The 12,689-nt window shown below is 38.4% G+C and overlaps 1 protein-coding gene across 4 annotated transcripts in view; it reads right to left on the reverse strand.

Annotated features, from left to right (window-relative positions):
• Positions 1-12,689, reverse strand: part of ANO4 (anoctamin 4) — a 221,530-nt gene that overhangs the window by 135,922 nt on the left and 72,919 nt on the right. For all 4 annotated transcript variants that reach the window (XM_074826959.1, XM_074826958.1, XM_074826957.1 and 1 more), the window contains exon 2: positions 8,270-8,476. In XM_074826959.1, coding sequence (XP_074683060.1) covers positions 8,270-8,339 — 70 coding nt within the window. In that variant the 5' untranslated portion in view covers positions 8,340-8,476. The remainder of the gene's footprint in view (positions 1-8,269; positions 8,477-12,689) is intronic.

A 12,689-nucleotide genomic window follows, 5' to 3' on the forward strand; every position in this document is an offset into this window, starting at 1 on the left:
TTCAGTCTGTCCCTTCCAGCTCACAGAAATTTAGAGATTTCTGGAGTAGAAGGTTTCATCAAGATTATAGTGATTCATGGTGACCAATGCCCCTTTGCTCTACAAATCTGTTCCTTTTATATTCACCATCACTCGTGAGCTAACAGGTAGCCAACACATTCCTCCCTCCCCCTTTTATTTACCTTGTTTCCACCCTTTGTGAGCTAGTGGGTCTGTTCCTCAGTTAGTGTCATCATAAGCCCTCACATCCAGGCTAGGGCCATGAAGCCCAGAAATTCACTGACACCACAAAGCCTTTCTTACTTTAGTCTCAGACAAGAGCTATTATGCTGACCCCATGAAATACGCCTTCCTGTACAGAAGCTAAACACGGAGCAGTGAATCCCACCCTAGTCTACCACAGGGAGAGGATATGGTTCCAGCCTACCAGTCTGGGTGTGTGGAGACCTAATTAGGGAGAGGTTAAGATAAATATCATCATTCAGTTACAAATTGGAGCTGAAGAATGGAGGCAATATTTATATATTGATTGTGTAAAAATATTCTTTCTCAGATTTTCAATTTTTCTTTGAGAGTACCTCACAAGCAGCAGGAATCCTGCCCCGAATACTGGTGCAGTTGGCCTTTCTTATAAAGCCCTGCAACCCACTATAATTACCAAGACCCACTAAGAAGAAATAGAGTGCTTTGCCATTAAAATGCATGGACTAGTTTTGGGCTATTCACACAGGATGCCTATCCAAAAGACATTATTTTCAGTAATTGGCATTAAGCAGACTCTCATTCGCAAGCAGTGGGAGAGCATCTGAATAGCAAGGGTCATAATTTTCAGGCATTCTGGCAGCACACAGGGCCTTGAAAATATATGCAGTTTTGATGACCCTTAAAACCTTCCAGTCTCATTGAAGTGCAGGTTACTTCTTTATGCCATCAGTCTAACAGGTGCTGAATTCCTTTCTGGTGCTAGATGTGTTCCTAAAGCAAGGTCTAAATAAAGTACTGAACTGCAGTGCTATCTCCCTTTTTCTATTTTAAGTGACCTGAATATTATCAGTAATGAAGACCCCAAAAATGCATATGCTCTGTGCTCCACTGGGCCTCTGAAGCATAGCATGGTACAGAACTGCATACCACAAGGATGTGACTAGCAAATATTGTGCCTCTGTGGAGTTATCCAGTATGCAGAGAACACATCTGCTTTCCTAAAACATCCAGCCACTCATGGCACAGGGAAGTGCAGCAGTGTGCATGACCCAAAGGGAGTTATGTTCTGGAACAAGTTACAGATCAAAAATGATGCCACCTTTGCTTCACTGCTGCCCTTATGCCTGCTGTAAGCTGTGATGTTGAGTTTTATGCAATTCTTTGGGCTTTGGGTTTTTTTGGCACTATAGTACATTGTACTGTTGGAATTTCTAGTGGGTTCTGATGCCTAGATGCACTTATCTGTAGCATATCTACTCAGGCAAAGAGCAATTCCCCCCCCCCCCCCTTTTTTTTTTTTTTTTTATTTACAAAGAAAATTCTGGCTTACTTTTGAGATTTCAGAAAATAACAGCAGGCTTGGTGTTAGGAAAGAGGTCTTGCTATCTTTTGGACTGGAACAAACCTCTTGTGGAAATCAGTAATGCTGTGCAGCCCTGTTACAGTCAAATGCCTTTTCTGATCTTAAAAGCATCTCTGCCAACGTAGGAGCTAGTTTGTTCCATCTTTTGACAGTCTACCTGCAAGAATCTTTCCTTGGAATATATGAAACATATTTTACATTAGAAACAGAGGCTTACATAATAACCTCTTTAAGCAAGAACTACAGAGCTAAGAAAAAGACACATTTTTCAGTCAAGCATTACAGGAACATAGTAACTGATTATTCAAAGTCTCTCTCATTGCCTCTTGAATGATAAGTTATTTTTTAAATAAAATTGGTCATTACTTTCTCAGAAATATTGCAAAATTTTATATATATTGTCTATTTTCTTTAGAAAAAGCTAGAGTGGTCAAGAATTTTCTTAATTCTTTTGAGACAATTATGGTACACTGGTCTCAGGACATTATAACCCTGCCTTGGGATCAGTGATATTCCCTGCTTGATGCCAAGCCACATCTGGCTGCCTGTTCCCATTATGGACAAGTTTCCCCTTGAGACTAAACTCTCTGAGGGTGGAACAAATCGAGAAATCCACAGAGTGAGGCATTTTGCAGCCTTCATGAAGTGACTACATGTTGAAAACTAACAACAGCTATGGGAGTCAAAATCTGAGGGTGAGCTGTACTGATTTTAAAGTAACCATACATAATTGATTACAAGAGTGGATGAACAATCATTTTACACCAGCAAAAAGAAGACCTATCAATGCAGGAAAGGGAAAAAAAGAAGTCTTTGGAAAGAGATGAGTTTGAAAATACATACTCCCCAGGTAAGTAGAACACCCTCTAATCCACCACTTAGAATTATTAGTATTATTTTTGAAGCCTCTTATTGAGGGCGTGCACAGATCCCAGGTAGGATCAGTACTTGTGTGTGTCACGTGCAGCACAAATTGATACAAAGGGATCCAATTTCTGCCTAAATCAAATATTTTAAATTAAACAAGACAGTTAGCATTGAAAAAGACAGTTAGCACTGAAAAACAGTGCTTTATCCTCTAGCTTTTTTTTTTCTTTGTAACATGCTGTTTGCAAAACTGCTCTCCAAACTGCCAGAATAAACATTTTAGGAGACTTCAGCTTAGGAACAGGAATTTTCAAAGAAGTGGCTTTTGCCCTAGAGAAGTAAAGTGATGAATGAAATGGGCTGAATGACTAAGCAAAGTGATAGAAGATTTCAGGCTCTGCATCATCTGCTAGCTAGTTCAGCTCAAGTTCAAAGTACCACATAAATCACCATGTGACAACCTGTCACTCAGCTCAGTGACAAAAGAAAGGTCCTCATTGTAATTGAGGCAAACTGTTCTCTTTAGGAGCTTTGCAGAGGCTCCAGAGCACCAATAGTGAGAACAATGAACTGTCTCTGTGTTCAGCAGGGATGTATGTCCAGCTCATGCTTGTGGTACAGATATGATAGAAATTTTGTTTGGTGCATCAAACTTGCATTGTATTGAACACAGGCTGTGGATAAAAGAGAAAACAAGTATGCAGACTGGTTCCTCTGACATTAATGTCCCTTCTGCATAGGGACATTTCTTATAAGCGTATTTTTTTGTAATAAGAAAATTAACCTAATGAAGGGAGTAAACTTTTTTGAAATCTGCTTGCTTTTTCCATGCTTCATTCTACATGGGAGGAAGTTCTATATACACCCAGCAGAAGGCAAATTGAAAAAGGCTGCTCCACTAATAATGTTAGACAAGTAAGATAACAGCACTACTGTCAGTGTGAATTCAAATTTTCAGTTGACACCAGCCATTTCCTGAGTTTACACCAGCCATTCCCACACCACGCGTGCATTTGCTGCCAAGAAATATTTGCATGACAGGCCTTTCTGGCAGAATTATTTGCAGGAGTTTATTCTTTTAGTCTGAGAGATGTATGCCACACATCCTGCCAATAAGCAAAGAAAAGAGAATGTGATGTAACCAACAAATCACATCTAACACAGATCTTCACAATCAAATGTGAACGCTGACAATGTGTACATTTTGTGATGAGAAAAATATATCTTTTCACAGTAAATCATAATTTTTGAAGGACTCAGTTCTAGCTTCATTGATGATTCAAAGTTCATTAGGTTTTCACTAAGCTCATTAAATATACCTTTCCTTTTTTGCTTTAATTTTGATTGTCACAGTTTCAAGAACCATGCATTTTTCCTTGTCTGTTAAATTAGTTGTTCTGTTGGCCAACACCACTAGCTCTTCTTTCTTATTTTCAGGTCCAATAACTACAGGCATCAGTAAAAATGCTGCAGTTTGATGAGCAATAAAAAAAAGAGGATCCAAAAGTCAAGAAAAGCATGCCTAAGGCAAACACATCTTCCTTTAACATTTATAACATATCTATCAGTTACTATTTGTCATAAAAGTCAAGAGACTGACAAAAAAAGATTCTCACTGAATTCCAATGACCCCACTAGACTTCCACTATAATGCCAGAAGCCAGTCCTTTCAAGTAAGTGTTTCCTTGCCACTGAACATAAAGTTCTTCCAAATATCATGGATATGCCTATATCATTTCAGGTAGCAAGGAATCTCCATCCAAAATATATTGTTCTTTGGCTTTGAAAGAGATCTTTCTGAACAGTTAACTACCGACAGCAGAAATTTCTAAAATATTTTTATGTGTTTCCTGGAGTGAAGACTCTTTATGTAACACATCTACTAAATACTGGAAAGAAATTATTTCAGAGACAACCCTTCCTGTTGGATGTGTAGATTGCCTGCAGATCAAATCTGTACAAGTGATTTAAATGAATATCTACATTATTAATATACACTTCTGTATAAACCTCAAAACACATTAAGCTTTAACCAGAGGCCTTTACAGGAAGCATAGAGAAAGGAAATCTTGTTGGGGAACCTTTGAACCCCTGTTTTTAGAAAACGGGTAACAATTGTCAGCAAGCATTGCACGGAGAGAACACCTAAGAAGATTCCAGTTTCACACAATGAAAGAATTAACTTTACTGCTGCTTAGACTTACTAAATAAGGCAATTTTTCCACAGCCGGCAAATTTAATGACTCCTACAGAAACTAGAACTTTGACAAGTTCTGCAGAGTCTGAGAATAAAGGAACTCGTCACCAGCAGAAGGTAAGATTGTCCTGATTTGGAGTAAAGAGTATCAACGGAAAGAGCAGACAGAAACACAGAAACTGAAGTCCTGCAAAGGTGCAATGCCATCAGAAGTGAGGCAAGCATTTTTATTGTCCCCAGATTTGCCTAACCCTGACATGGAGGGAATGGACTGGAATGATATTTTAACCTCCTCTAAGCTTGTTCAGTACTTGGCTCTGCCACTCTTACAGACAGCCTAAATGTTTATTACCATCACTTCCAAAACAAAACTCCTGTGTGCAACACAGACACATTGAACATAAACCATTTTCAGAAGAGTTGTAACAATTTATACCAGCCAAATATTTGCCCCAAGTGCTTTGAGCCCTGTACTTCAATAGCCCAGTACCCCAGTAGCCACAATATACCACAACTGCTCACGGAACTGGAAGACGGTAACTGGAGGTCCCTCAAAACTAAACATACTGTCGTGAATGATTCTGGAAGAAATGTAAATTTACCTTAATATCATTGCATCTAAATTTACCAGCTGATTGCTTTACTCGTCTTTGCTATTCTTCTTTCTAAGAGGAACTTTCCTCATCCAGGCACACCTGCAGAGGTATCAAGAGTCTTCACCATTAATGGCCATTTTCTTCTACCCATTTCTCCATTTTCCTCTGTGTTTTGTTTCAGTTACTTGATACCTTCTGATCAGGGCTCAGAAGTTGCAGTTCTGCTTGTGGCTGAGCAGTACTTCCTTGCAAGCTTGCACAAGCCAGTTTTTATAAATTAAGGCACATTATAGACAACTCACTGCTTGCTAGCCACTCCAACACCCAGAGGAACAGTAGAAGTCATCAGCCTCAGGCTCCTTACCAGCTACAAATGAAACTGGCAGGGAAGCAAGCTGAAAATGAGTGCTGTAACTAAGCAATATCTATAGTTCCTCCTCCTTACCATGTAGCTACCTATGAACTTCAGTCATAGGAACAGCTGTCAATTAAAAAGAATTAATGATAAATAATAAAAGGTGTCATTCTGGAAAGAAGAAAAATGGCCAAGGGAAACAAAGCGGTATGCAGAAAACAGAAGCAGTGTGCTGTTAGAGGGAAAAAAATACACTCATTCGTAACTCTCTCATTTTATCAAGGATCTTTTCTTTCCATGCTTCTAGCCTCTTTGATTGCAAAGAATTAAAAAAGCCATTTTAAGTCCGCAGAATTCCTTTTTGTCCAATGTATTATGCCACACTGTCTTCATGTTCGGAGTATTTGTTAATTGGACAAAGGAAATTTCAGACTGAGTATAATGTATACTACTCCAATAGCGAGACCTACTTGATTGTGATAACTGCACTCCAATAGCAGGAAGAACCCAAATTGTATGAGCTATTTAAAATTAGACTGAACAAAGCCTGAGGGATTTACCGTATGCAATAGCAGGAGGATAGCTTGGAAAATGGCGGTGTCAGATCTGTTACTTGAGTGATTAATATACATCAGAACATTTTCTCTCTAAAATACCAAACTATTTGTAAGGTACAGCCTTAGTTAAGGTACTGCCATTGGTCAACCAGTGTATTAGGCTAATTATTTATGAAGCTACAGATGTTAATTTGTAGCTGACTAAGAATGAACACAAGATTTTAGGTTTTAAATTAAGATTTTCTCTTAGAAGTGCTATTTATTACTCTTGCTGCCTGACCATAATCTTTCTTAGACTCTACTTACATACAGCTCAAATAGTTGTAATTTAACCTGGATACAGAGACAAATTTAGTGTTCTTATACAGAATTAAACTGACAGACCCAAATCATAAAAACATTATTTCATTCCAGATGACACAATGACACTGTAAGTTGGTTAAGAGAACACTCCTGTCATACAAATTATTTATAAAAATTTGCAGTCTTTGAGGTTCTAGGTACTATTAATTCCTCTTAACTTCAGTGAAGCTCATAATACTACATGCTTCCTTGAACCAAGCTGCCAAGCGTGTTCTCTGTAGATCATAGATGCTGTTATTGTCTAAAAAGCAGAATATGATAGACAAAACTAATCTCACATGACAGTAGTGAAAGCTAAATTCCTCAGAGAATCATCATCCAAATGATGCTCACTAATGAGCTCTATTTTAGGAAATGTCTGGGGTCTACCTAAAAAGCGATCTTTTTCTCAATCAGAAGTCAGTATATGTTGCTTGTACATTATTTAGTATTAAAGCACAGGCCATATATATCAACACATGGATGCAGAATGTGTAGCAGCTCAAAATGAACATAGTTACTGTGCATGTTCAAGATACTTTTTTCACAAACTGTGATGCGGAGGGGTTTTGTCAATCTTTTAACATGCTGCAGTCATGATTATATATCTTTAGCAAGAACAACATTTCTGTAGTAGTAATTTCTGTATTTCAAAGAAAAAACACAGAAGCTGAAAAAAATAGGACAAACAAGTGAACAGAGGAACTGATATAAACAAAGCATATGGTTATGAGTCACTGTAAATTCTTAATTAATCTATGTTGACAAAGATTATGGTGACTAAATAGTATGGGTGCATGAAACTCATGGCAGTAGACTTGCACAGTAATCCACAATAAATAATCTAAATTTTCAACTTGTAGAAAAATTAAGCCATTTTCTAGATTTGCAAGGTAATGGAAGCAAGCTAAGGGTGTGCAGGCAGAACTGTCTGTCTCACACAAATAGACTCTGCCCTGCAGCACCCTAGTAGCTGCATACAGGGTGCATCATGCCCTTTCCTGGACAGCAACGCTGGAACACTTTAATATAGAAGCTACAAAACTGACTTCATGGGCAGCGTTAATTTGCTCTACTCGGGAAAGAAAGTTCGAGATTAATTTTTACTGTGAAGAATGACTGAACATGGCCAGCACAGATGTACTCCCCTGTTATAAGAAAAGATACTTCTAAAATAGCTCTGGCAATTAACATAACAAGGGATGAAGTCATGATGTCAATTAGAATTTGATGGTTCCCAGGAGATTCTGTCTTTCTTTAAAAAAGTTTCACTTTGTTAACCAGTTAACATAAGTTGTAAAATCTCCTTCAGATCTAAAGTTTTTTTTGCATTCTAGCAGCATTGTGCCTGGATTGTGCCTTTGTTCAAAACCAACATCAGTGTCAATTACTGAGTTCCATGGGGGATGCCTGTAGCCTCTAGAGCATTGCCATTAGCTCAGGGCTTATCAAAATTAAACATCTGTAAAAGGAGCAGCATTAAAAAACAATAGCCCAAAGCTCTCTCTGCATTAACATTTTGGATACCACTACATGTTGTATGTTTTTTTATGATTAAACTTATGTTTTTATTTCGCACTTTCAGATGTCCCAACTGTTGTTACTCCCTGTAATCTGTAACTGACAAAAACATACCAAATGTAGACAAAACATCAATGGATAGCTCTGATGATCAATAGATTGATCTCCATGCAGGCATGATCTGATGCTGTTAATACCAACTTCACAGCATCATGACACATCACACAAGAAATGGAACTGAAAAAGGTGTCAAGGCAAATCTGTTACCTGTCTGATGGGTTTTTGCTTTTCCACCAGTGACTGCTGAAATACTAGATCCAGAAGATGAAGCTTCCATTTTTATTGACCTTCTGACTTGTGGAAGTGAAGGATGCCCAACCACAGGAGGATGCTGTGACACTGGGTAGCTTGCTGCAGTTCTCTTCTGACAGATTTGCGGATGCTTTTCAGCCCCATGAATAGATAAACTTATACCTGACAGGAATAAGAATGAGTTCTGTTAGATACAAGAGACCAGTACGGAATAACTAAAATATAAAAATTATCATGGTTTTAAATGAAACTGTAACAGCTTTAAAGAAAAAAAAAAAAAACAACTATGAAAACATGAGTTTTCTATGAAAATGAAAAATCTGAACATCTTTGTTGCTGTGGTGCAGACGTCAGTCAGCCACACTAATAGATATTTAAATTAATACACAGTCATGGTTTACTGCATTACTGGCCTGCCAGAGGAATTATCTTCCATTCCTTCAGAAAACCCACACAGCTCACACAGGATGATATTAATGAGGTAACTACCACAGAGGTTATTAAATGACATTTTTTTGATTGATGGACTAAAACTTGGCGATAATGGTTTCTTCTGAGCATTCACAAATGTTAGGAAGTCTCATCATATGGAAAAGATGCTACATTTCAGGTGGTAACTAGCTTTTACAGAAAAAATAAAGGTCTGTTTTGAGAAAAACAGTAAGTCTACAATCAACAATAACATGACCTTAAGCTTGAAAAACAATTCCACTTTCACCAGTCTTGCGAAATATTGCCTACAACACTGGAAATTGTCTTTCACACCATACATTCTCAAATTTGTCACATAGCCAATTTTTAAATAGAAATGGTGATGAAAAACAGGCTTTACTTTTCCAAAAGGAAATGCAAAGCTGAAATTTCCTGTGTGTCTATTGTACAGTCTTAGAAAGAAACTACTATCTTGTGGTAAAAAATGCTGATTCTGACTTGCTTATGTTCACATTCATGCAATTGCTCCAACTTCATTTGAATTACTCTCAGCATACTCTGGTGAAAACCTTTAGAAAATCTCTTCCAGGCAACAAAGCTGAATGATAATTCTATGCTACTGTTTTACGCTTAATTTAATTGCGACTCTTGCTGCTTTTATCAGCAACCACTCTGTTTTAAAAAACAAATGAAAAACCCTAACCAGATATAAATGGGCAAACTGAGAAGCAGATGTAAAAGCAGACCCTAAAAAATGGAAATCTAGATATTGCAAGCACATTGTAAGTTGCAGTCACTCAAAATCACTAGACATCATTGATTAGATTGCTCATTTTTGTGAAAGGGGTCCCTCACCGAAACGTCCAAGAATGCCTTAATGACTCTGCTCTTCCAGTTCCACTGAAAGTCAGTCTGTGTGAACCTCCAGGTCCTGGAAGAGGTTTTGAACCTCTGAAATCTCAATACACTTCAATCCATAATATACTACCTAGGGGAAGAGAGCTGCCACTTCTGTAAGCAAATTGTGAAAACAGTGGGGTTGCACATGTGAGGAAATGCTGTGCAAGGTGCTCTCCTTTAAGATGGTTTTGTGCATTCAGAATTGAAGCTGCGCGCTCACTACCTGATTTTACTGCACTTCATCAGAGCTGATCTCCTGCAGGAAGCGTGAAGGGATGAGGACTTCCCTGCAGCAACTGCTCACATACCTCCCGATTACAGGACTAACGTAACTGCCAGCTGTTTTTAAAGACTGTTGAAATCACATTAAATCCCAGTTACCTTATTCAGTCAATTAATCTTGGGAAAGGTAGGGTAGTAATCCACATGGGCAGAATGATAATGCACATGCCTGGACAACACATTTTTTTGACCATGTTAGCCATATAGCTTAGCCATAAGGGGCTTCCAACAGTGAGAAGCTAAGCCCCAGCTGTTGACTTCTTGTGCAGTCACTAGAAAATGAGCTCTTGACTTCTTGTGCAGTCACTAGAAACTCATGATGCTCAAAATATTGTGCAATTATCATTAAGGTATAAAAAAATTAACCATAACTGTTTCCTTTTAGCATCACCACTGGTTGTCTTATCATTTAAAACAACCATCCCTCTGAAGCTTACAGTGGAGTCAGTAATTTTTTCTACCAACACTAAACATGAACCTGGCACGGGCCCATACTTACTAGCTGGAGCTCAGTAAGGCTGTGCTTTCATTTGGTCATGAGTGATCAATTTTAGGAACAGGTTCCAAACATAAACTGACTGCTACACTTCTCTGAGGTTCAAGTAAATTGCTTCTTTGCATTCGGAAAACAGTCTATAAACTCTTGTGCAGCCGTGACTCAGCTTCCTAAACTATATGTGCAGCACTTCTTTTCAGACATCAAAATAAATAATACTGCAGCCAGATCATTATTCTTAAAAACTGCAAAATTTGCAGATTGATCACATCCACAATTATGTTCAATCAACAACTTGACTCTAGTTATATGCAACCTTTTGTTTCTTCCACTAAAGAGAGGTGCTATAAAATTTTAACACCAAACTACATGAGGGAGAAAGTGCCAGCATTATTGAAAATTTTACAGATTACTCTTTGGACATATTTAAAACTTGTAAGTGCTCAAAAATTACCATAGTTTACACCAAAGGTGTGTCAACAATATATTCGATATATTTGGGAGTTCTTTACCCCACTCTCCTTGCCACTGCAGTTATTTTCTTCATATAAGAAGAATAAAGACTTCTGAATAAGAAGTGTCTTGACTAGGAGAGTGAATTTCCATTATTTTTATGAGAACCATGTACAGGATAAAGATGCAAGTGTCCTTATTTAATTATCATTTCAGATTTTTTTTCCAGAGACCAAATCTTGCTTTTCTATGTACGTTTCTTCTGTTAAACTAGAAGTCTGCAAAAATGTAAGACAGTAATATTGCAGTAAGATATGGTATTACCTTGTTTTCATGTGGGCAGAAGTCCTTTTAAAAGAGGTATCGGCAGTTGAAAATACACCCTCAGATATCATGCAGAAAAACAGAGACAGAGGGGGAATCAGAAGTAGAAAAGCTATTGGGAATAGCATATGCAGCTCATGGGAGATGAAAACCTGGTGAACTCTTGTCAGTAAGCAGACTCTAGAGTAAACTCCCCCTATTCTTCCTAGAAATAACTCACACTGCTCATGAATCCTGGGGTTTGGGGGTCAGAGATTTGAGAAAACAGCACAGAGATCTCTGAAGAGTAGATGTTAAAGTTGACATCAGTTACTTTTTGCAGCATGATGATACTCACACAAGACATCAAGAAAGAAAGACAAGTTCTCCAGCAGTACACTGCAGGCTAGGTTTTCAATTAAATATGTCAGGTGGAGTTTTTCTCCTGTCTTCAGGCTTGGCCATATAGTTGCTGACACCAAAATCCCAGTGTCATGGCATGCCCAGCTACATGGCCTCTGACTTTACCTGCAGCATGGTCATTTTTAAGTGAGCTTGGCAGCCTTAGTAGCTGGGTGCGAGCACACTGGCATGCTCTGATAAGCAGTATAGATGCTACAAAACCCAGGAGTTTCTCCTGCCTCAATATAATGGATCACAAGCACCATTTCAACCCAGGGTTGCAGTGCAAATGCAAGTGAAAGACTTGGATGCTGGCCAGTAGCCACAGCCAACTGTCCACCTTGGAGGACTGGCTTCTGGACAGGGCTCAGTCACCCGTACCTGGCTGGCTGCAAACCAAGTATTTAAGAGTGGGGAAGTAGAAGTTTAGTGTTTTGAAGATGAATGAGATTTGAGCCTTCAAGTATTATATGTATCACTCAGCTCTTTTCCCTTCCTGCAGGCAGCAAAACTCCTTCTCTGTATTTTCAAGTCTTCACATGCCTTTCTCTTCCTTACCTATATTTCTATCTTTTTTTCTCATACAAGCTTCTTGTCTCCATGAAGAGCTGCTCTTCTTGCTGACCTTTTCTCCTCTGATGCTTCTGAGCTTGCAGGTTCATGTAAGAGAAACACCTTCACTCCCTTCCTACCAACACATCTCAGCTGTGCAGTTTGCCAGCAGGGAAAAGCAGTCTCTATCCTGCTTCTGGCTAACTTTGATTGCTTCTAGCGATGACTTTTTATTATAAATTTTTCTGAAGCAGCATTCTTTTTCATTGAGCATATTTTGCCTCTTATAAAGTGGTAGCATACTTATGACACTAAAGAATTTATAATGCTCCAGATACAAACCTGCATATGAGAACATTAAGAGGAGTATTAAAATACTTGCAAGTCAAGAAGCAATAAAATCAAACATAAAGAAGAAAAAGGAGGGAGAAATTACTAAAAGTAGAAAACATTACAGTGTGACTGCATGCAAAGGTTTATGTGATGGTGATATCTGTTTTGTTGGCTCATCCAACGGTCACTCGCCAAGGACAGCAACTCACACCTACACCTCAG

This window comes from Strix aluco, chromosome 5 (assembly GCF_031877795.1).
Source record: "Strix aluco isolate bStrAlu1 chromosome 5, bStrAlu1.hap1, whole genome shotgun sequence".
NCBI lineage: Eukaryota > Metazoa > Chordata > Aves > Strigiformes > Strigidae > Strix > Strix aluco.